The 27,189-nt window shown below is 38.7% G+C and overlaps 1 protein-coding gene across 4 annotated transcripts; it reads right to left on the reverse strand.

The window, feature by feature from the left end:
• Positions 1-280: 280 nt before the first annotated feature.
• C9orf72 (C9orf72-SMCR8 complex subunit) lies at positions 281-27,189 on the reverse strand. Of its 4 annotated transcripts, none has more exons than XM_045142180.1 (11): positions 27,086-27,189; positions 20,282-20,767; positions 18,639-18,698; positions 14,466-14,561; positions 13,352-13,416; positions 11,960-12,032; positions 8,887-9,003; positions 5,698-5,933; positions 2,936-2,993; positions 1,797-1,906; positions 283-1,677 (listed from the first exon to the last, which is right to left on the reverse strand). In XM_045142180.1, exons 2-11 carry the CDS (start codon positions 20,723-20,725, stop codon positions 1,491-1,493), a joined length of 1,446 nt encoding a protein of 481 aa, XP_044998115.1. In that variant the 5' UTR covers positions 20,726-20,767; positions 27,086-27,189; the 3' UTR covers positions 283-1,490. The 4 variants fall into 4 exon arrangements, with proteins under 4 accessions (XP_044998117.1, XP_044998115.1, XP_044998116.1 ...); XM_045142181.1 differs by lacking the exon at positions 27,086-27,189 and adding an exon at positions 26,924-26,977; XM_045142182.1 differs by lacking the exon at positions 8,887-9,003 and having other exon boundaries at positions 281-1,677.

The following is a 27,189-nucleotide window of genomic DNA, read 5'->3' on the forward strand; positions in this document are numbered from 1 at the left end:
TAATACAACAAAAGTAACAAACTACTTAGTTCTGCTAAAATAGCACCTAGAAAACAGCATTGCATTAAAATGTCTCCTGCTGCTCTTACGTGGTATAGGTGGCACAGCAGCCACTTCAAAAATACGGGCAGAAATATGAGGAAGAAAGAAACAGGAAGCCGGGCATGGTGGTGCACACCTTTAATTCCAGCACTTGGGAAGCAGAGGTAGGAGTATCACTATAAGCTGAGCCAGCCTGAGACTACATAGTGAATTCCAGGTCAGCCTGGGCTAGAGGGACACCCTACCTTGAAAAACAAAGCAAAACAAAAAACAACACAAAAAAAAAAAAAAAAAAAAGGAGCTGTTTCACAATCTTGAAATAAAATTCAATCTTCATGGGTTTTTTTGTTTGTTTGTTTATTTGAGGTAGAGTCTCACTCTATCCTAGGCTGACCTGAAATTCACTCTGTAGAGCCCAGGCTGGCTTCAAGCTCATGGCAATTTTCCTACCTCAGCCTCTTGAGTGCTGGGAGTGTAAATATGAGTGACCACATCCAGGTATCTATGCATTCTTTAATGTATTTTATAATGTCAGAGTAATAATGACTATCCAATCAGGCACAGTAGGCCCTGCCAAAAAACAAACGAACAAACAAACAAATGACTAAAACTCAAACAACAACAACAAAAACCCAAGATGAAAACATCTGACCACTGAAATCTAAATCTTTTCCAAGAAACTGTATTTTTGAAGTGAGGCAGGGGAAAGGCACAGGACGTATATAGTTCAATTTGGCTCAGAAACTGGTAACTACTATAACAAAATGGGATTTCCTATATATTTTTGGACAGAACTAAAAAAAAAAAAAAAAGATATTGACAAAAACAACAACAAAACAAAATTCACACTGTGCACCAAAATCAAGGACTAAGATGACTCCTTGGCATTTCTAGATGGACTGAACCCTAAGGACAAGCCTACAAAATAGGATCTAATACTTAATTTCAGTTAAAAATCTGTTTCATTCATGTCTTTCTTCTGAAAACTAAGCCTGTGCTCAAACTAAATTCCTTCTTGTAGAAATGAAAAATTTAAGTGTTTGCTCTAATGCTCAGTTGATTACATAAGTATTCTTATACACCACAGAACACTCAAAGATGGAAAGTCAACTAGTCGTACATCTGTAAAAACTCACTCTACTTTGAGATGTCAACCAGGAATCACAGATTTTAAAAAACAGTAGTTGTGGTCATTTATATCCTATAATATCTTCAAAAGACAGCAATAGCATTTATTATAATTGTAAACAAAAGTCCCCAAGACAGTACAACGGGAAGAGACATTCAATGTAATGATGTATGTGACATCCCCTTACAGCCCTCTTGTGACAAGGGTAGTGTCAGTAACTTGACCTGCAGCTGCTGAGCAGGACTATGGGAATGATGCCTCCACACCACTTCTACAGCAGTCATGACTGTTGGTGAAACATACTCAATAAATCATACACTTAAAAAGTCATCAGAACATCTCGTTCTTGTACACTAGTGTAGAAAGGTCTCCCAAAAATAAAAGAGTGTAGACCTGGCTTAATTTTCTCAGCTAGAGCCATTATAATGTTAAGATCGCCCTCTGCTGTTAAATCAAGATCTATCTTCAGGTTCCGAAGAGATTTAAAGGGCTTTTTCCCCTTCTGCCTACAAATAGTGAAAAACAAAAAGAACAAAATCAAACATTGTAATAGAAAATGTGCAGGGGGAACTAAACAAACCTTCATAAAGTACAAACAATTTCTTCTCTACAGGAATTTACTCACGTATCATCCTCTATGTATTTTATTAGTGTCAAGGCTTTTCTGTGAAGAACAAGCAGGAACTGTGCAAGGAATGTACTCCTGAGAGATAAGCCTGGCTTCAGATGAAAAACCTGCAGGAAAACAAACCATCTTAATACGTAGTTTCCCGGTAATCATACGTGCATGCCTCTGTGACAAGGCTGACTGGACCCAGCAGACAATGTACATGATGGTCGCATCTGCTGAAGCCACCAGAGAGGCAGGAATGTAGTAGAAGCAAAGGCTCTGGAAACAGCCTGAAAGTTTCTGAGATTTCCTACTTTATCTTTAGAAATGCACTCATATTTTGCACATATGTCAAAATAAGTCATTCTTTTATTACAAACAATAATTATGTTAATTATTTCAGGTTACATGTTTATGTAGGTAGGGGTGGAGTATAGGAGGGGTTTATTTCAGCTTGAGAAACACAGAATTGCAGGACTACAGATTATCCTTGAACTCTGTCATGACACAGGCCACACAGACCTGTGCCCCCACTTTCTAGCTAACATGAAGATCTCATTCCATTCAAGAGTCAATCTTTCGATAATTCCTCCCTCCTTCTTTCCTTTCTTCCTTCCTTCCAAGTCTGGAATTACAGCATGAGTCATCATCCTAGCTAAGGGTCTCATTGTTTCAAGGCTACTCAATGACATGGAGTCTTGGCCTGATCCCCAGAGTGATACCATGATAAGCTCCAATTTCAGGAAGAAGTAAGCCCCATATCATTGACCACTCATCAAAATATGCAATTAAGTAGACAGTTTACAAATGAGATAAGACAGATGTTATCACTGAAGTATTCTGTTCAGCTAAGGCAAATAACTCACTTCTCTCTCAAGCAAAACAACCAACCCTTGAGTTACAGGATAACACTTGAAATTAAAATATTAATAGGAAATGGATAATGCTGAAGTTTTAATTTTAATATGCCAGCTACTTCTTATTAACAATTCAAAAGAAGACTCATTGAGAGACTTTAGAAAGGTCTACAGGTACATTCTAAAGATATGGACTTACTTCTTTGATGTTTTATATGTATAGGACAGACATTGTGAAACATCTTTAAGAAAACATGACATGGCTTTTAATCTGACAATATCTGGTTCCAGCTTTACCTGATCCAGGAAGGCTTTTACTAGAGTATCTCTGTGTAAGACATCTTGGAAAATATTCCTATAAAGGAAAAAAAAAAGTTCAAATGTTAGAATGAATATACAGCATTATTTTCCAAAACCTCTTGTCCCTGTCAATGTAATTCTTATAAGTAGATTGTAAGACAACAAATATTGGCGAGGATGTGGAGAAATAGGAACCCTCATTCACTGTTGGTGGGATTGTAAGCTTGTATGACCACTATGGAAATTAATATGGAGATTCCTGAAAAGGATGAACATAAAGCTGCTAACAGACCGGTTATTCCCTTACTGGGCATTTTACTCTAAATGCTACATGCTTCACTAGAGAGATATATACTCAACCATGTTGCTCAATTTATTATAGAGGGATTGGGGAGATGAGCAAGAATGCAGTTTTGCTAGGTGTGGTGGTGCACGCCTTTAATCCTAGCACTTGGGAGGCAGAGGTAGGAAAAGCGCCGTGAGTTTGAGGCCACCCTGACACTACATAGTGAGTTCCAGGTAAGCCTGGGCTAGAATGAGACTCTACCTTGAAAAAACAAAACAAAACAAAACAAAACAAAACAAAACAAAACAAAACAAAACAAAACAAAACAGAATGTAGTTTCCATGGTGAAACTGACAATCAGCACCAGGGGAAAGGAAACAGACCCTGAACCCAAGAGCCCATCACTGAAGTAAACTTAAAACACACTCAACACAGCTCAGGGAATTTTGTGGAACAGTAGAAAGATTGTTAGAGCCACAAGTTGGGACATCATGCCTAGAGGAACTGCCTCCCCCCAATAACTGCTGCTCCCACAACACATAACCCACAACTCCATGGGGAAAACCTGCAACCCCAGTGAGGAGGGTTCCCCAGTGGGATGGGGGCAGGGACAAGGGAAAGGGTGGTACCAACACATGATGTATCCATACAAGTATGTCTGTAATAAATAATAATAATGATAAAAAGAATATAAATGAATATATTTAGAGATAGAAAATATATATTCAGGGGCATGTGGTTTGGTTTGGTGACAGACTACAAGTTAGCATGAGGCTCTGGATTCAATACTCGGCACATATAACATACATCATATTTACTTAAGTCAAGGATACAAATACATTACTGGTATTTGTTAAGCCAAAATATAATTATTTTTTCTAAACAGTGTGTTCAGTCAGGTTCGCATTGCTGGTGGAAATCACCCAACCAAGAGCAGCTTGTAGAGATAAAGGGTTTATTTTGTCATAGATTTAAGGGGAAGTTCCATGATGCAGGGGAAAATGATGCCATGAGCAGAGGGTGGACATCACCTCCTGGCCAACATCAGATTGACAACAGCAACAGAAGAGTGTGCTAAACACTGGCATGGGGAAACTGGCTATACCACCCATAACCCTGTCCCCAGTAATACACTGCCTCCAGGAGGCTTTAATTTCCAAATTGCCATGAGCTGGAGACTTAGCATTCAGCACACCTAAATTTATGGGGGACTTCTGAATCAAATCACCACACATTCCCCAGGATGGATGTTTATGTATCAATCTATTTTAGAACTCTCAGCACACTGATGATGAATGTGTCAATAAATACAATTACTAATTCCTCTTATTTCAAAGAAAAAGCAGCAGCAAAAACAAGCACATTAATATTACAATTAAAACTCAAGGGGGATTAAGGAATGAACCACTTCTTGGGTTTTGGGGAGACACTGGCAATATTTTAGTTCACCGTTCTGAAACTATCTTTCACTGAATGAGTATCTGAATCATAAAAGAAATGGATGAAGCAGAGAACATTTCCAGTGATTGAATTTAACTTAAAAAGTTAAAATTAAAAATCTGGGATAGTTAAATGCACTGAGCCTATAATAAATAAAGGTCAATACTTAATTTTGTGGTTGAAAGTATTTGTGCTAATTTTATCTTCAAATATATACCCATAGAGATGGAAACAAAAATTTTGCAGTTTGTAATATTATTTGTCATCAAAGCAAAACAAGAATGGCTAACTCATCAATTTGTCAAATCAGCAAAATAAACATTTTAAAATAAAAACTCTAAATGGTTTCAAAACTATTCTGAAGTGTACTAAATCCCTTCCAAAGAGGTTCTAAGCAACTGAATGGGGGTGGGGGAGAGAATAGAAAACATTTTAGGGAAGAATAAAATGCTTGAAAGCATAGACCAGTTCACACTTTTAAAATTATTTTAGGTTTCAGAACATCATTGAAATGTCTTCTTGAAGTTCTATGATTACAGTTTTATCATCATTTCCCCCTTAACCAGACTATAATCCACACTTAATTATTATCGCTTTTCTTTGCCAAGATCACTTTTTCTGGTAAAGAATGAGTAACATAATGTACAATGCAAAGTGAAAGAATGTCTTCTTACTACATGTTAGTAGATTTTCTGTATTTTATATTCATATTCAAAAGACAGATTTACTTTAGTTTAGCTCACACTAAAGTTCAATGACTATTATACCCTAAATAATAAGCAATATAGGGGCTGGCACTATTTGACAGACCAATATTAAGCTGAGCACTTCACTAAATGCCCAGGAACTCAAGTGTGTATTTGTTAAATAAATATTTAACCTATTTTAGGGAAAGTATTGTTTATAAAATGAATATTTAAGAAAAAAAGCATCATATATGTTATATCCTTTTTACTAGCGCTTGGTTTGTTTCACTACTAGAAGAGTTTCATACTATTTGACAATGACATCTTAAAGGCAAGGCATTACATACAGATCAGGAGTGAAGCTTTCGTCTGTGTAGATGATGGTGTCCTGAGCCATGTCCTCTTCTGAGGTGGCCCTCCAGAAGGCCGTCAGCTCTGACCGCATGTATCTACGCTGATTATAAATGTGCTCATGGCAGGGCGGCATCTGCTTGACTGTGTTGACATCCACATCGATGTGTGTGGTGGGATACGGAGCATACATAACTTGCCGGAAGGGGAGTACAAAGCTTCCAGTGGAATCCTGTCAAAATGAAAAGAAAACTCACTATTCTCCATGCCAAGTGACATGAACAACTGAAAAAATTTTCATTGTGTGTGTGTTCGTATGTGAGTAGGGGCCTATGTGTGCCACAGTAGGCACATGGAGTTCAGAGGACAACTTCTGGGTTGGTCATTGCCTTCTACCTCATTTGAGGCAGTCTGTTATTCACCACTCCATTTGCCAGCTTCCAGGTAATTCTCTCATCTCTATCTCCCTTCTCCCTGTAGGCAGGTTAGGATTACAGAAAACTGCCATAGCTTCTAACTTTTGTATGGGGTCTGGAGATGTGAACATAGTCACTCATAGCCATTTCCATAGCCCAACATCTTTTCCATTAAAAAAAAAGGAAAAACAATTGGCTTTGATTTTATTCTAAGAAATTTATCATGACTGTATGCCAAGTCTTAGGTTTTCCATTATGCATCTGCACAGAGCTCTTTCAGGATTAATAGCACATAACTAAATGAGAGGGTGCTGAGGAAGTATGTTGTGTACTCTATTATATTTTTAACAAGAAGTGGTACTCCCTTTCAGATTTTCAAAATTAAAATTAGAAATGTGCTTCGTCTAGTTTCCATATTTCAGTACTACTGCTCTGAGCTCAGGCAGATCATCATCTGAAACTCAAAAACAGAATTTTCTGCTGTTTCAGAGTTTCTAGGGATTGTACTCAGGGCCTTGCATGTTCTATATAAACACTCTACCACTAAGCTCTATCTCCTACTCCAAAAGATCAGTTTTTATTTACAACAAACAAATAAATAAACATAATTTTTTTTGTTTATAAGAACAGTTTGACTCAGGAGGCTGAAGCAGGCAAATCACTGAGTTGGAGGTCAGGGTGTGCTGCCTCAAAAAAAAAGTAAAAGCAAACCCAAAATTAAATTAATAAAATACATATATTTGTAAATAAATATATAAAGAAGTGAATATGTGTAAATTAAAAATCTAATTGAGGGCTGGAGAGATGGCTTAACAGTTAAGCGCTTGCCTGTGAAGCCTAAGGACCCCAGTTCGAGGCTCAATTCCCCAGGACCTATGTTAGCCAGATGCACAAGGGTGCGCATGTGTCTGGAGTTTGTTTGCAGAGGCTGGAAGCCCTGGCGCGCCCATTCTCTCTCTCTCGCTGTCTGTCACTTTCAAATAAATAAATAAAAATAAAAAGTTTTAAAAAAATCTAATTGATACATAATAATTTTATATATTAATGGGCTACAATGTGACACTTCACTATAAGTATACCAAATGTAATAATTCAATCAGGCTGGCCTATCACCTCAGATATTTATCATTTTCTTTTTTTGGGGAATATTCAAAATCCTCCTTATTAACCATTGTGAAAAATATCCATGTTTGTCAGTCATGGTTATTCTACTATCCTAAGACCATTCAAAGTTATTCCTTCTATGCAACTATATCCATAACCCTATTGACCATCCTCTATACTCTCCCCAACACCCTTCCCAAGCTCTGGTAACTTCTACCCTCTGCCTCTAAGAGATCAACCTTGTAGCTTCTACATGTAAGTGAGAACATATTTATGTGCCTGATTTATTATTTCACGAACACAATGTCCTTTAAACCATGTTGCACCAAATAACAGACTTTTAAAAAATATTTTTTCCTGATTTATTTTTTTATTTATAAGAGACAGAGAGAAGGAGAGAGAGAGAGGGAGGGAGGGAGGGAGGGGGAGAGGGGGAGAGAGAGAGAGAGAAGGAGAGGGAGGGAGGGAGGGAGGGAGGGAGGGAGAGAGGAAGGGAGGGAGGGAGAGAATGGGCACGTTAGGGCCTCTAGCCACTGCAAACGAACTCCAGGTGCATGTGCCACCATGGGCACCTGGCTTATGAGGGACCTGGAGAATTGAACCTGGGCCCTTAGGGTTCATAGGCATGAGCCTTAACTGCTAAGCCATCTCTCCATCCCAAATAACAGACCTTTTATAATTAAATAATATTCCTTTGTATAAATATATCAAAAAAACAAAATAGAAGATGTTTTAGCTGGGCATGGTGGTGCATGCCTTTAATCTCAGCACTTAGGAGGCCAAGATAGGAGGAACACAGTTAATTAGAAGCCAACCTGAGACTACAGAGTGAGTTCCAGGTCAGCCTGGGTTAGAGTGAGACTTTACCTCTAACCACCCCCCCAAAAAAGAGATGTTTTAAATAAATGAAAATGGCATATAAACACAAAATGGTATTTCAAAGTTTCAAATCTGCTCAGTAAAAGAAGAAATATTCCTATTTTAGAAGTACAACCTAATTTAGGTATGTATTTAAAAAATAATAAGGTACTGGAGAGATGGATCAGCAGTTAAAGATACTTTCTTGCAAAGTCTTATGGCCTGGGTTTGACTCCCCAGTACCCAGGTAAAGCCAGATACACTAAGTGGCACATGTATCTGGCATTAATCTGCAGATGCAAGAGGCGCTGGTGCATCTATTTTCTCTCTCCCTCCCTCCATCCTTCTCTCTCTGCTTACAAATAAGTAAATAAACTACTTAAAAAATAATTTAAAAAAACTGAGGTGCTAGCCGGGCGTGGTGGTGCACACCTTTAATCCCAGCTTGGGAGGCAGAGGTGGGAGGATTGCCATGAGTTCAAGGCCACCCTGAGATGACAGAGTTAATTCCAGGTAAGCCTGGACCAGAGAGAGACCCTACCTCGAAAAACAAAAACAACAACAACAACAAAAAACCAAAATAAGAAAAAAAAAACAAAAACCTGTAGTGCTAGAGGAAACCACCTATAACATAAATGATATTTCATGGTGTTTCACTGATGATACTACCTGTAAATCTGTAAGACATACTCTATGTACAGAACTATGTAAAGGAAGCAAGACCCTGGACATATAAAAAGGAGCTTCATTAAATGCTAATATGTAGTATTTTTAAATTGGTTTCTCTTGTGATCAATGGAAGCATACCTTTAGCAGGCCTTGTACAAAGAGGCCTGATTCATATTTAAAGGCTGATTCTGCATCACATAATCTGGAACATTTCCTCTCTGTTGGAGTCAGAAAAAGGCATAATGTTCTCACTATCTAGAAAAGAAAAAAATTAGCATTAAAGTAAAAAACAAAAAAAAAACACTTATGCCTGGCATAAGGGCATAGTGGTACAAGCTTGTAATCCCAGTACTTTGACATAAAAGCAGGAGGATCAGAAATTCAGAGTCATCCGTTGCTTTATAGGGAGTCTAAGGCAAGCCTGGGTCAATAACCTGTCTCAAAATATACCACTTGTTTGCTTATGAAAGAAATTTAAGGGCTGGAGGGATGGCTTAGCAGTTAAGGCGTTTGCATGCAAAGCCAAAGGACCCAAGTTTGAATCTCCAGGATCCACGTTAGCCAGATGCACAAGGGGGCACACACATCTGTAGTTCATTTGCAGTGGCTGGAGGCCCTGGCGAGCCCATTCTCTCTGTCTCCGTCAAATAAATAAATAAATAAAAATATAATATAAAGACATTTAAATACAAATTTTGTTACTCTAAATAAAATATATCCTGCATAACAAAACATAACATAGTTAAAACCACTCATGAAGGCCGGGTATGGTGGTGTATGCTTTTAATCCCAGCACTCAGGAGGCAGAGGTAGGAGGATCACCGAGAGTTTGAGGCTACCCTGAGGCTACATAGTGAATTCCAGGTCAGCCTGGGCCAGAGTGAGACCCTACCTCGAAAAACCAAAAAAAACAAAAACCAAAAACTCACTCATGAAATATAACACTTATTGCTTAACAAGGGATTTTGTAGCAAGGTTAGGAAATACTTAGCAAAACAACTGCATGATACCTCAAAACCTGTAGTAACATCAGAATGAATATTGCTATTCTCAATGTGAAAGATTTTATATTCAGTCCTTCTCAAATTTATTTGAGAAATAAAAACCTAAAATAATTGCCTGTAATTTTACTCAGCAACAACTGCTTTTCAAATAAGCAAACAACTTTGGAGTAGAGAACTCAATATATTAACATTAGGCAGAACTACAGCTTCTGTTGCAATAGTTAGTTCTATGTGGAAGATCCCATTATAGTGAACATCAAGGAGTGTTCAGATCTTTAATTCTGCTTGATTTAAAATAAGAAAATCACTAGTGGGGGTTGAGAACTCTTTGATAACAAGTAGGATTTAACCTGCAGTTTTTTGGGGGGAGGAGGGGGAGCCATGTAACTGTTGGAATTCAGACTATAAAATCCAGAGCTATTACATTAAAGCATTGATTTTCAAGTAGAGTAGAGACAACCTTTCTCTCAAAATAAAGAGATAAGGGACAAAGTATCCAACTTAAAGAGGATGAAAAAGAAAAATATTTAAAACCAGTCCAATCCACAGAGCCATCTTCCTTCATAAAGTTAGATGAGAAGACCCTCTGGAATGCTGAAGTACTACAGATCAATAGTGGCAAGCTAACTTTTGGGGGTAACAAACAGCAGTAAGATCACTCATTTTTAAATGCAGTATGATGAGATCTCTCATGAATGGCTGAATGAAAAATACAAGTCTGGCAAATGAGGGTTCAGGTGAGTACATAGGATAAGTTTATTAAAATGACAAATAATGAATATTTTATAAAGCAGATAATCATTCCTTAACATATTTCCTGTGTGACACTTTTTTTTTAAAATCAGTTTGCTTAACTTGACATAAACATATATATAGCTATCTCTGGATTCTAATTAATGGCCAGTGAAGGAAGGGAAAAATCCCTCAGGGTTCACTGTCTACTGCTTGCAAACATAAGTTATTAGCTCAAGTAGCATCAAAGGAAGTCATGAAAGCAATGCATAAAGCATAAGCTCCACTGACTGTTTAGTAGCAGTAACTCCCTAATGGGGATAGTTGTAGGGGGGAAAACAAGATAATCATATTAAGATGATCAAATGATACTTTTTCAGGGCTAGTACCAAGTGAATATGGCTATCTTTATATTTACCAATAATAACACTGGGAAATAGAAAACATTCTTTTTGTTTGTTTTTCTAAAGTAGGATCTTGTTCTAGACCAGGCTGACCTGGAATTCACTATATAGTTCTGGGTGACCTTGAACTCATGATGATCCTCCTACCTCTGCCTCCCGAGTGCTGGGATTAAAGGCACCTGACAGAAAACAAACTTTTTAAAAAATATCTCATTTAAAAATTTTCTGTAAGCTATTTATAACTGGTATTTATGAATTACCAAAATGGCAAGTGTTTGAGCTGGAGAGATGGCTCAGTGGTTAAAGGTACTTGCTTGTAAAGCTTGCAAGCCCAGAGTTCAATTCCACAGAACCCAAATGAAGTCATACATTATAAGTAGCATATTTGTTTGGAGTTCACTTGCAATGAATGGTAAGAGGCTTTGGCACACCCATGAATACATGTGTGTACACACACACACACACACACACAGTCACCAATACATATTTAAAAAGAAAACTGAGGGCTGGAGGGATTGCTCAGTGGTTAAGGCATAATCCTGTAAAGCCCAGGACCCAGGTTCAGTTCCCCAGGACCCAAGTAAGCCAGATGTACAAGGTGATGCATGTGCCTGGAGTTTGTTTGCAGTGGCTAGAGACCCTGGCATGCCCATTCTTTTCTCTTTCTCTTGCTGCCTCTCTCTCTCTAAATAAATGAATAAAAATAAATAAAACTTAAAAATATATTTAAGCCAAGCATGGTGGCACACGCCTTTAATCCCAGCACTTGGGAGGATCACTGTGAGTTCAAGGCCACCCTGAGATGACAGAGTGAATTCCAGGTCATCCTGGACTAGTGTGAGACCCTACCTCGAAACCACCCCCCCCAAAACAAAAAGAAAAGAAAAGAAAATTGAAAGTGCTAGAAGTCCTATTCATTCTATCACAGTCAATTTTTTCCAGAGGGTATCACAGTAATATGGTAAAATGACATTGCCCCAACTAGGCCATTTCAACTTCAACCTAACATTTAAATGATAATTCATGACATGTTAGCAGTAGTACAAGTCAGATCATGTTTGGATCATATACCTTATTGACTTTCTCTGCACTGCTACCTACTACGACAGAACAGCCACAGGTCTGCAAATGTGAACTGATGGCACTGTGGGGTGAAGAACAGATAGTAAATATTGACTGAAAACAACTTCACAAACTTAAAAGTGAGTTTCATATTACTCAGAACACTTTATTTTATCAAAGTCACCAGTATAATATTACAATGTTAGTTGTATAAACCTTTGCATTTGGTGGGGGTAGGGGCTTTCACAGAGACTGTGTCATTTGGGTCTTAAGACAACCCAGTTGGCTACTAAAATATCAGTATTTTGTAGCTATAGGTATTGCCCTGTACAGAGCCTAAGTGATATATTTAAAGTCATGGGATTGAAAGTATCCAAGAATGGCTGAGACTAGTAGACTAAGGGTTAAAGTGCCTCTGATCAAGCCATTAAGATTTTTACACATCTGATATCCCATCATGAGCCTAAAGGAAAAGAATGCACAAATGAAGAGCACTTATTCTTTTATTTCTCACTGTGGCCCAGGCTGACCTGGAATTAACTATGTAGTCTCAGGATGGCCTTGAACTCACGGCGATCCTGCTACCTCTGCCTCCCAAGTGCTGGGATTAAAGGCGTGCGCCACCACGCCCGGCTTTATTTCTTATTTTTAAACACAAAAGTTCACAATAATTTGCTTTAAAAAAAAAAAAAGGAACCTACTGAAACAGGAGATTATACCCAAAGGGTACTTATTATTATCGACCAACACACAAATTCTCCATAGTGGCTATTTCACCATCAGTTTTTGTAGAAAAAGTAAGTAGAAAATGTCACCTATTAGTTACAAAGTGATTTTCTATGTCTGGCATGGTTTCAAATACTTTAGATGATTATCTCACTCAATGCTTACAACAACCCTATAATATAGGTGCTCTCATTAGTCCCATCTTACAGATAAGAAAACTGAGACATAGAAACTTTGGGTAGCTTGCCCAAGACTACCCAGTAGTAACCCAGGAGTCTTGTACTAACTCCCATGGTTACATGAAAAAAAATCAGTAGAAAACATGAATAAATTTCACCTCTAAGCCTAAATAATTTACACAAATCTACGATGCAACTCAATTTCATTGGTTTTTAGTGTTCACTTTAATGAAAAGTACAAGAAACCAGGACCAAACCTTCTCTGGGTACTATGAAAACTCAGCTTCCTTAAATTGTAAAAGGACTACCATGACATATACTACTGGCATGATGAGTGACATCTCACATGTGAGCAGCTGCTCAAATATGCAGTGCCGTTCTTAGAATAATCTAAGTAAATATTCTATTATTTTCTTCCTTCTGAATTTTGTCAAAGGTGAGCATAAGACCTGTATCTGTGTTATCCAGCCACTAGAAAAAGAAACAAAATTCTTACTTGAGAAGAAAGCCTTCATGACAACTGTCACCAATATCATCATCACTGAGTACCGTGTCAGCTATCTAAATGCACCAAAAAAAAAGAACATTTAATGCATATTTTGGGAAGTGCTTTTCAATACAACACAGTACACTCTGCTCACTGAGCAGCAGCAACAACCAGAACACAATGGCTACACACTACCATAACCTTTCCATAGAACATACATCAGTGCTAGGCATAGTGGCACACGCCTTTAATCCCAGCACTTGGGAGGCAAAGGTAGGAGGACCGCCAAGAGTTCAAGGCCACCCTAAGACTCCATAGTGAATTCCAGGTCAGCCTGGGCCAGAGTGAGACCCTACCTCGAAAAACCAAAAAAGAACATACATCAAAGCTGGTCAGGCAGGTTAGGCAACGGCTTACAGCTTTCTCTTCTGAGCTGTCGGAATCAGCAGAACAGTTTAATGACAAAGTTGGCATTAAGAATAGCTGATTAAAGCCAGGTGTGGTAGGTAGCACATCACAGTGAGTTCGAGGCCACCTTGAAACTACATAGTGGCAGATCATCCTGGGCTAGAGTGAGTCCTTTCCTTGAAAACCTAAAAAGAATAGCTGTTTAAAGATGTTTCCATGCATGTGAAATTTAAAATGTCCTCAGCAAATGATTAAGGAAAAGAAAACAGTGAATGTGAGATAAAACTTCCATTCACTGCTATAATTTATACACTGCTTTGTTTTAAAAAGTATAGCAGTCAATATTGCTTTTGTAAGGTCTGGAAATAGGAAAAACAGCAAAATACACAATTTAATTTTTTTTTTTTTTTTTGAGGTAGGGTCTCCCTCTAATCCAGGCTGACCTGGAGTTCACTATGGAGTCTCAGGGTGCGATCCTTCTACCTCTGCCTCCCAAGTGCTGGAATTAAAGGTGTGTGCTACCACGCCTGGCTCACAATTTAGTTTTATCATGACACAATCAAAAAGGCCTGCTTGGTCAGAAAACTCAGTTTATGTATGGATACTGGAGACCAACACGTCATATAAATAGTATTATAACAAAATGAATACTAATACACACAATAGAATAACTCAAGGGAACTGGTAAAAGGCACCCATGAGCCATAGGACTCACATCTATTTCTTCAGGAACACTGTGGGATTTCATAGATGAAAGCAGTTCCATTACAGGAATGACCTCCCCAGTAAGCATGGGAATAATACTCTGACCCTGAATAATAAAGTAAGATGAAATAAAGAACATCACATAATGAATATGGGATAATATAGGCAATACAAATATTTTATTTTTAAACTTTATTTATTTGTAAGGAGAGAGATGAAAAAAAGAGAGAGAAAGGAAGGAAGGAAGGAAAAAAGATAGAGGCACACCAGAATAAACTTCAGACACACCATTTTGTTCATATGGCTTTACATGGGTACCAGGGAATTGAACACAGGCCACCATGCTTTGCAAGCAAGTGCCTTTAACCCATGAGCCATCTCTCCAGCCCTCAATAAAATGTTTTGACAGAGGCAAAGACAGAAATCATTAGCAACTTGTTTAAGCACAGCCCCAAACAAGTTTACTACTCCAAAAATATTTCTAAAAGATTTTCATGGTATTTAAATTTATTTTCATTCTTTCAGGTAAATTTTTCTTTAGTAAACATGGTTTATCATTTACTATTACATGCAATAAGTAAATCATCATGCCAAATTTTGAAAGGCTCTCCTTTGAAATTTAATTGAGATAGAAAAGACTCTTATTAACTAAAGGTTACCATTCTGTTCCTTATTAAAAAGTTTTGTAAGCTGGGCATGGTCGCACACTTGGGAAGCTGAGGTAGGAGGATCATTGTGAGTTTGAGGCCAGCTGGCGACTCTGAATTCCAGGTCAGCCTGGGCTAGAGGGAGACTCTACCTAGAAAAAAATAAAAATAAAAATTTTAAAGTCAAGCATAAAAAAAGACTGACACAGGGTTGGGATCAAGGCTTATGGTGAAATTCATGCCTAGCATGCATGAAGCCCTGAGTTCAATCCCAAGTAATGTAAAAACAAAGCAAAACAAAGTCTTTCAAATCTTTAAAGCAATTATCCAGTAAGTCTATTACCAATACTCAACTTCCACAATAAAAACTGGACATAGGGCTGGAGAGATGGCTTAGCATTTAAGGTGCTTGCCTACGAAGCTAAAGGATCCCAGGAACCGTATAAGCCAGATGCACAAGGTGGCGCATGTATCTTGAGTTCAGTTATAGTGGCTGGAGGCTCTGGTGTGCCTCATTCTCTCCCTCTCTCTCACATAAAACTAAAATATTTTTAAAAACTGGATATGATCTATCTAAATGTATTAACATACGTATTTTACTTTATTTTTTAATATACAGTAGTTTATTTGGAGAACAATGGAGCACAACATACTCTCTTGGGGACAGGGTAGACACTGGTTTGAGGAACCACTGTGTTCATGGTTCATGTACATGCAGGCAGGCCTTATACTCCCTTTTCCCCCTTTGAATGCTTTTTTTTTTTTTTTTTTTTTTTTTTTTGAGGAGGGTCTCATTCTAGCACCAGGCTGGACTTCAACTCATAACAATCCTTCTACCTCAGCTCCCTAGTGCTGAGATTAAAGGTGTATGCCACCACACACACCTTTTTTTTTTTAAAGGTCATACTTTTATAGCCCCTCTCCCCACCCCCATTCCACTGAGAGCCCTCCTCAGTGGAGTGGCTGGTATTCACTGTGGAGTCATGAAGGCCTCAGCCCGTGTGTGTGTGTACGTGGGGGGTGGGGGTGGGGGTGGGGTTGAAGGGACAGTGCCTCAGGGTACTCCTACCCACCCAGTGGCTCTTACAATCTTTCTACCCCTTCTTTCCCAAAGTTCCCTGAGCTTCGATGTGTTAGCACACATATTTTAGGAATCAATAAAACAGAGTATTTCCTTTAGATATCTTTCATGATGGTATTAATATTTATTATGTTTCTATAATGTGTGATTTTGAAATTTGCATTCTCTAGAACTACTTGATAGCACAGATATGGCATTTGAAGTGTGAGTGATTGTCATTATCACCTCATCATTCTTTGATCACTCTAAATGAAATGTAAAAGTGATCGATTTTTGCTAACCCTATTTCATGAAATGATTTTATTCAAATGTTTCACATATATCTTCAAATTAAAACCTCATATTATGGGCTGAGGATGCATATCATTAAGTGGTGGAACACTAGCCTAGCATGTGAGGCTTGAGGTCCAATCCTCAGTACACCAAAAATAGGTTACTAAAATTCAATTCATTTTTTTTGAGCAAATTAGCCCAGCTTTTCAAAGTCCCTTATTATGAAAGTTAGTTACTTCCTTTGGACAATTTATTCTAAGCTATAAATCCATTTGTACATATATTGGTTAATTATTTTAAAAAAATGATCCTTTAGTGATTTCCAGAATTAATCAGTGTTTTTGCTTTTTAAAGTCATTGTTGAAAGGCCTGTTTACAAACAAAAATCACACATGCTTTCCAACAAGAGTCTGTGTTCAATTTTCTTCCTTAAGTGATTCTATCAGATGACAGCTCTAAGCCCCTGAAACTTGCATGACTGAAGTCACTGCACACTGTGTCATCGAAAAGCAGTACTACTACTCAAAATAAGGTTGTGGAAAGTTCATCCATGAGATACACAAGGACTCAACTATAAAGCAACTCCTTTTCAGAAAGGATATTGTTATCTTGCCTCAATTTCAGGGACATATAAGTACTATGGAAATGGAATCTCAGACATTTATCATCACTGTACGTGAAAGATCAATCTCAATTGTGTTCAACAGAAACCGGAAAAACCTTATAAAGATAAATAGGTAGAGGCTTAAAAAAAAACAAAAACAACACTTGGGCTTCTTTTCCTCCTTGTGTTTCTCTAATGTGAACTCCTCTGCAGGCCAAGGTTTCCCACTGACAATCTCCAGCTTGTTTTAAGCATGCTTTCCTCCTCACACAGAAGGTTAAGGAAGATTTAAGAAGACCTTTTAAAAATAGGTTAAAGCTAAACCTATTAAGAATAGGTTTCTGGTTTGAAAAACACCCACTGAAAGAATTTGGTCCTGAATTTCCATTATGTTGAAATGATTCTCCTTAATTATTCCATGAAGTTTAGATTACAGGCTAAAGTTCACTCTTGTGAACCATGCTTGCTGATCAGCAAGCAAGCAAAGAAAGGCTAGTCTTTTCTGCATGTAGGGAACCATTTTCTAAGTTTTAGACCTTTGCCCAGAATTATCTCACATGGCTTAGAAAACAGTTTACAAAAGTAAAAATGCAGTAATTTTGTTTAAAAAATCATTTTATGAGGTATCATATTTTATTGATTGATATATCTTTGAGAGTTTTTTTTTTTTTGACCAGTGCTAGGAATCAAACCTAGAGACTCAACACATGCTAACCAAGTACCTTACCTTTAAACTACTCCCAATCTCTCAGAAGCAGTTACAAAGATTATGTTTTAAGGCATCATTCTATAATCGAAATGTTAAGGAAAATGAGAGAAAGTTAACACAGCCATGTTTAAAAGACTGACTTTCACAAGGAGGAATGAGATTGGTGCATGCCAAGGGAAAGTAAGTAATGAATCCTTTCTCCACTGGAGACTTCCCTTCAGGGGAACTTCTCTGCCCTACAATGAAACAGTGTGCATTTAATTTTCACCTGGGAAGCCATATCCGTTTCTCAAACTCTAGTGTCTATTCCTATTCAAAGCCACAGGACAAACACGGTATCTTCTCTCAGAGTCACTCTTACCAAAGCAGGATGATAAGAAAAAAAAGAGTCCCACTGGGAAACTTGAACATTACAACACATAGAAGTATGACCAAAAAAAAAAAAAAAAAAAAAGTAAATTTGCCTAAGTTTTAAGGATACAACTTTAAAGAAATATTGTGTTTATGGCAGTGTCTGCACCTGCTGGTAGTCCCTCTCCTCCTATTACAAAACTTCTGAGAAGTAGTATCTTAAAAAATAATATGCATTTTTTTAATTTTTAATATGAATAACTAGTCCAAGTCTTATTCTGCACAAATGGAAAAAGTGGAATATTAATTTATAGATACAATTATCATTTTCCTTTGTTCATTTAACTCTTCCAATACAGGATGCAGGAATTTTTATCTAACTTATTCTACACCCCTCAATAAAGACTGCTCATTTTCAAGCTAATTTATGTTCAAGACTGTAACAAAAGTAGCTTTCAGTCTTATAGACACATGCAATGAGAATAAAGGTATCTGACAGAAAGCAATGTGCACTTTACCTCATCTTCCATTCTCTCTGTGCCTTCTAAGACAATTTTTTGGACATTTTCTTGTCTCTCCTAAAGAAAAAAAGCAACGTTTTGGTACTTGGTCATTTTTTAATGTAGATATGCTTAGTTCACAATACCTTCTACTTTAATAGGAAAGAAAGGGGAGAGAAAAAAGAAACTCCAGTAAATTCATGGTCTTATAGATAAATGAAATAAAACATCCTTTATTTTGTAGTTAGTAAATTATATAATTTAGCAGAAAGTAGTCAATGTAACCCTTGCACTTTCACAAAGGGAAATAATATTACAATTTTCAAATTATAAAAAGATCCACTTGGCATCTGAAGAATGCAGGACTTTCTGTTTTTACTATGTTTCTTTCTTTGAGACAGGTCCAGGCAGACTTTCAACTCTTGTAGCTCAGGGGCTGACCTTGAACTCACAATCTTTCTACCTCAGCCTGTGCTACCATGGCCAGCTAATCTTGTGGAAATTAAATGATTTTCATTAAGAATATGAGAATAAGTTGGTGAATCTGCAAACAGAATTTAAAAAAACTATTCTTTTAAAAAGTACTATTTTTTTTTTTTTTACAATCAGTTAGAATCCTTACAAAATTAATAATGCTTTAATGGACTTTCAGGTTGATCTTAAACCAGAAAGCAAGAAAGAGAATTAAAATTGTTCTTTAGATATGCTATCAGTATGCTGAAATGTAAGTAGCATTACACACACGACTCTGGGGCAAACAGTATTTCCATTATCTAAATTTGCAAATTAAAAGGAATAACTACTAGAAACCATTTGGTCCAACCTTGTCAGTTTGCAAAACTGGTAACTTGGTAAAGAAGCCAGAAATCGCCAAAGGTTGCCTGGCTGACAGTTCATGAAACAAGTCTTTGAATTTTCACACCTACACATAGTAGTTAAGTGAAAGACAGCACTGACAGTAAAAGGAAACTAGAAAGAATGTAGAGATAAAGGCTCCCTAGGCAAATTCAGACTCTAAGTTTCTTGATTTCTGTAGGCTTTTGGGGGGTCTTTTTGAGTTAAGGTCTCACTCTAGCCCAATCTGACCTGGAACTCTCTCTGCTGTAGCCCCAGGTTGGCCTCAAATTCATGGCGATCCTCCTACCTCAGCCTGTGTGTGCTAAGACTAAAGGCATGTGACACCAAAGCTAGCTTAAGCACTTTTCATTTATAATGTAGAGTTACTATCTCCTACCTTCCATAATCATGGTGAAAATAATGGTTGTCAGACCAGATCTATCTATATCCAAACACACAAACAACACCACTGTCTATGTTAGCTGCATATTATTTATTTTTTTGAGACAGGGTCACACTCTAGCCCACGTTGGCCTTAAACTCATTGCAATCCTCCCATCTCAGCATCACAAGTACTGAGATTACAGGTATGAGCCACCACACATGACTATGCATATAAATTCTTTTTAAAAAATACTTGAGAGAGGTGGAAAAAGAGAAAGAGGAAAAAAATGGGTGCAGCAGGGCCTCCTACCGCTGCATAGGAACTCCAGATACATGTGCCACTTTGCACATAATTTCTAAAACATAAATATAAATGTATCAGAAAATAAGCCCTAAATGGCTAGGATAGCAGGAATAATATAAGCTTAAAAACTACTCACCTTATGCATCCATATCCTTCCTTTTCGAATAGTATGTGTTAATCTGTCAACACACACTCTATGAAGTGGGAGGTAGAAACTAAGCTCTGTCTGAGGAAGTATAATGGATAGTCCGTAAGTACTCCGATCTCCATTCCAATTTCCATCGAAGATTAATGAAACAATAATCACTCCTTTTTCAGACAAGACAAAAAACTTTACATCAATAGCCCCACTCTCTGCATTCCGAAGAATTTCTCCATTTAGGGTGTGGTTGGCAAGAAAAGTTATTTCTCCATCGCTGAGAAGGACCTGTTCTGTCTTTGGAGCCCAAATGTGTCTTACTCTAGGACCAAGAATATTATCCCAATAAGCAAAGGTGGCTGCTAATAAAGGTGATTCTCCACTTAAAGCAATCTCTGTCTTGGCAACCGCTGGGGATGGTGGCGGGCAGATTGTAGACATCACTGCATCTCAATTCTCACATTATCCAAATGCTCAAGTTATCTAAACAGGGACAAATAAAACCAGGATTAGGTTCAGTAATTTTAAAGATACCTATCTAAACCCAAATTACTTAGGAAAATGTTATTCACAGAATGTTACTCATAGAATAAACCCTCACGGTACCCAGTTATGTAGCCTATGTACAATTCTAACATGATGGGATATTTGGTTTCTAAACCATTGCAAATAAAGAACAAAACTGAAGCTGCGCGTGGTGGCACACACCTTTAATCCCAGCACTTGGGGGACAGGGACAGGGGCAGAGGCAGAGGATCACCATGAGTTTGAGGCCAACCTGAGACTACATAGTGAATTCCAGGTCAGCCTGGACTAGAGTGAGAACCTACCTCAAAAAAACACAAAAAAACCCAGTATGTCAATCTAAATCTTTTTTTTTTTTTTTTTTTTTTTTTTTTTCCCAAGGTAAGGTCTCACTCTAGTCCAGGCTGACCTGAAATTCACTATATAGCTCCAAGCTGGCCCCAAACTCACCTTGATCCTTCTACTTCAGCTGCCTCAGTACAAGGATTTAAAGTATGTACTGTTATGCCTAGTTTACTTAATTTGTTTTTATCTGTACTTTGTCAGGAGAGTTTTAAGTCTCATGAAAAGTAGTCACTTCTATTTTTAGAGCATTAGGTGAATATTTTATCATAGTATGATTAGGCATACAGAGCTTGTAAAATACTTAACTATGTATGGGTAGGAATAGTTCAGCACAAAAACAGTTTTTACATTTGTAAAATTATTAATTTCAGAAATTCAGTTAGTTATTCCTTACTTTTTATATATGCCAATTTAATAGTCTGATGAGATCACAGCAGATTTAAACTTGCTAAAAGCATCCACTGTTCTGGATATATTTATTTATTTTTATTTTGGCTGTATTTAAAATAGTCAGTTTAAAATGACTGTACAATGTGATGTGAATTTAACTATAATGATGCTATTACTGTCACCATTCACAATGGCAAACTGGAGGCCAAGATGACAAATTAAATAAACATACAACCATAAAATTAAATTGCAAGCATATTTCTGTTTAATTCTTTCTGTTGTTAAAAAGGTGAGTAATTATATAGGTAACATTATAATTCAAATATTCTAGTACTACATTGAAAATAAAAATAATTCTTAAAACAGAATTGAGCCCTAGAGCAGAAACTGATTAAATTATAGGAAAATTTTTTATCTGCTTATGAAAATGAAACTATGACATACCATTAGTTACATTTAATGTCACTACTTATTTAATTAGAAAGAAAATGAAGGATCAATCATGCTAAACTGTGTAGCTTTAATGCTGCCAAAAGAAATACAGTAGTTTGCCCTTATCCTCAGGGGATACATTCTAAGAGCACTATTGTACTGGATGCCAAAACTGCAGATAAATAACTTTACATATCCTAGCCTTTTCTCCATGTACATACCTATTATAAAGTTTAGTTTATAAACTGAGAGAAGAGATTAACAATGACTAATAACAAAATATAACATTCTGCAATATCTAGATGAATGTGGTTGGTCTTGCTAGACTGTACTCACCCTTCTTCCTGGGATGATGGGAAATGACAGACTACATATTGGGATGAGATGAAGTAAGGTGAATGCCATATGTCCTATTACTTAGCCTTGGGAGAGTATTTGCCTTGTAATAAAGTCTGAGGAAGATCAACTGCTGCAGGAGATCCTGGACCACTGAGCTAAGGCAACATCCATGGTTACATATCAGGAGTAGGCCGTGATGGTTCAGGAGCCTCTATAGTCAAGGGGTATTTCTGCCGCTCTTCTGGAGGAGCATCACACTTGGACACTGTCTCTAGGTGGCTCATACTTTGGCTGACTTTAATGCTCTGTTCTCTGAAGACTTTACTCTAAAACTTTGCCCTTTAAGGTCTCTGCCCTTTGGCACACTTCAGCAAATTTTGAGTATCTATATTACCGGCTGTTTCAGTTTCTTCTTCCTCTTTCTGGATAGAAACAAGACCTTTCTCATTTGCTAGAACTTCCCAATGTCTCTCAATATTTTTCCACTTCTCATTCAAGCATGTTAGCAAATCCTTGACCAACTTGTCTTGCAGCTCCCCCATTAATTTTTGCATTTTTCCTGGCCACATATATCCTTGAGTTGGTATAACCACCATGCATAAAATCATATCACTAGTTTCAGAAGGACTTTATTTTAAAGGTTTTTTTTTTAACTTTATTTTTATTTATTTGTGAGAGAGAGGGAGGAAGAGACAGAGAAAAGGAGAGAGAGAATGGGCATGCCAGGGCCTCCCCCACTGCAAATGAACTCCAGACTTATGCACCCCCTTGAGCATCTGGCTTACGTGGGTCCTGAGGAAGTGAACCGAGGTCCTTTGGCTTTGCAGGCAAAACGCCTTAACCACTAAGCCATCTCTCCAGCTCCAGAAGAACTTTTTGCTGAAGTATGTGAGTAAGCTTAGTGCTTTGGGAATAACATATCAAAAATCTGAACATTTTCTGTTTATGTCTCCCAGCCACAGAACTGACCTTCCATCTTGATTAAGCACCTCTCATGAACTGCAGTTACAGCTTCACAACTGAAGTACAATAGCAAGAGCAGCAGTCCTCCTTCACAACTTCACATAAGATTCGTTCTTGTTCACTACAGATCTTAGCAATATCAGTGTAGTTTCTTCCTCATGTTTAGAACTTTCACCTTTACACTTAAGAGAATCAATTTATGGTTTCTCTTTGGCAAATCCAAATTGCTAGCTACCCCTGTACTTTGGGACATTATTAAGTAAAATAAGAATTACTTGAACACAAGTACTATAATACTGAGTCACTCTGGTAAAGTGGCTACTACCTGACGGTGTGGCTCTACTAAGGATATGCTGGACAGAGGACAAATCATGACAGAGCAGAAAAGTGTAAGATATTCTTTTCAGAACGGCATGCAATTTAATACAGAGTCTGTTTATTTCAGGAATTTAACATTTGAGATTTTTGAATTTAACATTTAATGTATTTTGAATGCAAGTAACTGAAATCATACATCAGAAGAGATTATTACAACTTAAGGAATGAAATATCACAGAAAAGTATAATTAGGAAGGCTATGAAAATGACTTTAGGGACAACCTGAAATCATCATCTTTGGAGAGGAAAATCCATATCCAAATCTGGCAAAAAAAAAAGACAGTTTGAAACTAATACTTTATCTATGCATGCTATATACAAGTAGTTTTGGCGACTCCAGAGATATCAAACATTAGTCACAGAGTCTTTTGAGGGAAGCTAGTAACCAAACTGGGACAGATGGTAGCTTGCCAGTCCTGTAAACAAAGCACAAGGTTCATGAGGTTTTACCCAATACTTCATAAAAATAGCCCAACATATGATTAAATTAGTTAGCATATGTTAACACTATTAGCTGGCTAATATGTTTGAGCTTGCTAAACTTTTCGAAAAAATCAGCTACCTTTCCTGATTGGCATTGAGAAAGTTAATTGGCGTACTGCTACTATAAAGTACAATTCTATATCACAACACCTGCCCTCACTTCCAGTAACAGTGCTGGTTATTCCTCTCATGGTAAGGGAAGCAGGGTCCTAAATCAGTCCACATTCCAAAACAGAGGCTTCCAAGGACCACTGTCAAGATTCCGAGCAAGACTCAGAAGTAGCAACCTTGGTCACATAGACTCAAGTTTCTTGGGCAAGTTAACTTACCACATAAATGAAGTAATATGTGGCTCAATGGAAGGTTTGTAAGGTAGGAATGTTATTCATCCATTCATATTTTCTTTCTTTTTTTTGTTTGAAACAGGGCCTTACTCTAGCCCAGGCTGACCTGGAACTAACTCTGCAACCCAGGCTGTCCTGGAACTCATAGTGATCCTTCTACCTCAGCCTCCTGAATGCTTGGATTAGAGGCATATGCCACCATGCCCAGCTTCACCCATTCATTCTCCAAAAACCAAATACTGGGGCTAGACATGGCTTAGCGGTTAAGCACTTGCCTGTGAAGCCTAAGGACCCCAATTAGAGGTCCAATTCCCCAGTACACATGTAAGCCAGATGCACACAGTGGTGCATGCATATGAAGTTTGTTTGCAATGGATGGAGGCCCAGGCATGCCCATTCTCTCTCTCTCTATATATATCTGCTTCTTTCTCTGTCTCTCTCACAAATAAATAAATAAAATTTTAAAAACACAAATATTGGATGGTGAACATAGCCAAATAGACTATTTTATTTTCTTCAAGGTGATCTGTAATGTATCTCCCTCTCTTTGTTTTTCCATCTTGAGGCAGTGTCAACTGACTTATGGCATTTGTAGAGTGGTAGTGTGCCAGTGAAGCTGTGGGTTAATAGTGCCTGTTACAGTAACAGCAACACCCCCACAACCATCGGTTTTAGTCTCTGAAGTTGTAGTACTTATATTCAACCTTACTCAGACACATTAAACAAGAACTTCCAGAAGAAAATAATCTCAAATATCTTAATAGCGCACCATTTTGTGTAGCATGAAGAAATCTTATGCTGTCTGCTTCATGGGTGTGAATCACCCTTTGCGTGATTTAATTTACACTAGTTACTGGTTATGAGTCCTCTCAGAACACTGAAGTGCTTGTGTTAAAGTAATTTTTATTTTATTTTATTTAGCAAAGGTGAAAGCTATTTTGAAACACACAGAGATCACACTGATATAATTTTGGGTAGAACATTGTTAATCTTGTATCCCTAATTTATATCTTGGGCTTTATCATAGGTGTATGAAAAAGAAAACCAGCATTTATAGGGTACTATAGCATATATAGGTACTACCTGTGGATTCAGGCTTCACTGGGGGTGTTCTTACATGGCCTCTTAAGATAAGGGGAAAATGGTGTATTTTAAACATTCTGGTTCCACCTTATTAATATCCCATATATAACAATAATAAATTAATTAATAATCAATATAATATTGCTTTGGTGATGTTTCTATATTGTGCTAGAAGTTTTTCCAAGTTGATTGAAAAGCCCAAGAGTCCTTTTTTGGCCTTTCTGTACAAAGTAAAAGTAATACGACAAGGGCTGGAGAGATGACTTAGCAGTTAAGGTGCTAGCCTGCGATGCCTAAGGACCCAGGTTCAATACCCCAGGACCCACATAAGCCAGCTACACAAGGTGGCAAAGGCGTCTGAAGTTTGTTTTACAACAGCGGCTGAAGGCCCTGACACGCCTATTCTCTCTCTCTCTCACTCAAATAAATAAAATAAACAACATAAACTTTAAAAAAATTAAATGGGATGAGACCCTACCGCAAATAAACAAACAAAAATTAATGTGAATTAGACTGTGTAACCTTGCTCTGCACCTCCAGTAAAGGGTGTGAACAGGAATTTATCCACCCGTCCAGACAACACTGCAGCTCTCCTGGAGTGTGAAGAGCTCTAGGAATCGGAAAGGGTCATCCCACCGGTGCAAAGGCACTACTCCTTTCCTGAATAATGAATGGCCCAGCACATTCAGCGAGCCAGACAGATCCTGCGTAGAGACATAATCAGTGCACTTCTTTCTGCAACTGATTACCATCAAGCCAAATGATGCCTAGTCACAATGGTCACTTCCTTTAATAATAAGTCTGTGCAACCTCAGAGCTGTGAAGCAACCGACCCGGTCACATCCCGCAGAGTGAGAGGACGCCCAGCCTAAGTACGGCGGCCCACATTACAGGGCATCAGCACTCCTCACAAACTTCTGCTGACATGCTGCATGCGTGGGGATGCTCACCGCCCTCCCTCCCCGCGCTCGGCTCGCGGGCAAGGGCCCCGAGGTAGGCTCAGCGGAGCCCCGCGCCTCCCCCGGCTCAGGGCCCTCGGAGCCCCGGGCTCTCCCGGCTGCAGCCCGCGGCGACCACGCTCCCGTCGGCTGCCCACGGGGTGCCGGCGCAGGCAGCAGGCTGGGGACCGCGGGCGGGCGGAGGAGAGGCCCGGTCCCCATCGCCGCTGCGGGGAAGCCGGGGCCCCGATGCAGCAGGCAACGCCACCTGTCCACCGGGCACGGGACGCCGACGCCCGCTTTCGGCCGGGAAAGAGGGGAAAAGAGAGTGGGAGTTGAGGCCCGAAGACACAGCCCGCCGCCACCCCCGGCGGGGTCCGCAGCACCCGGCAGGCAGGGTTGGCCGGCGCCACACTCACCCACACGCCGCCGCCTGCGCCACCGCCGCCGCCGCCGCCGCCGCGACCGCAGCCCGCCCCGCCCGCGCCGCCCCGCCCCGCCCCGCCGCGCCGCCCCGCCCCGCCCCGCCCCGCCCCGCCCCTCCCTGCCCGGCCGCAGGCCAAGTCGGCTCCCAGCCTTGCCTGCTCCTCCTCCTGGTTCATCTTCGCGGGATCTTTCCTAGGTCACCCGTGGAGAGCGCTGTGCAATGACGTGGAGGGCCTGCGTGGCTGGGGCACAAATCCAC

This window comes from Jaculus jaculus, chromosome 1, assembly GCF_020740685.1.
Source record: "Jaculus jaculus isolate mJacJac1 chromosome 1, mJacJac1.mat.Y.cur, whole genome shotgun sequence".
In the NCBI taxonomy this organism is placed as follows: Eukaryota; Metazoa; Chordata; class Mammalia; order Rodentia; family Dipodidae; genus Jaculus; species Jaculus jaculus.

Bases quoted from the DNA above. Each gene is read 5' to 3' on its own strand.
- C9orf72 (XM_045142180.1), bottom strand. From the start codon at position 20,725: ATGTCTACAATCTGCCCGCCACCATCCCCAGCGGTTGCCAAGACAGAG. The intron at 18,699-20,281 runs GTGAGTAGTTTT...TTTTTTCTTTAG, and splicing joins GAAGGATATGGATGCATAAG to GAGAGACAAGAAAATGTCCA. The intron at 2,994-5,697 runs GTATGTAATGCC...TTTCCTTTATAG, and splicing joins GAAAGCTTCACTCCTGATCT to GAATATTTTCCAAGATGTCT.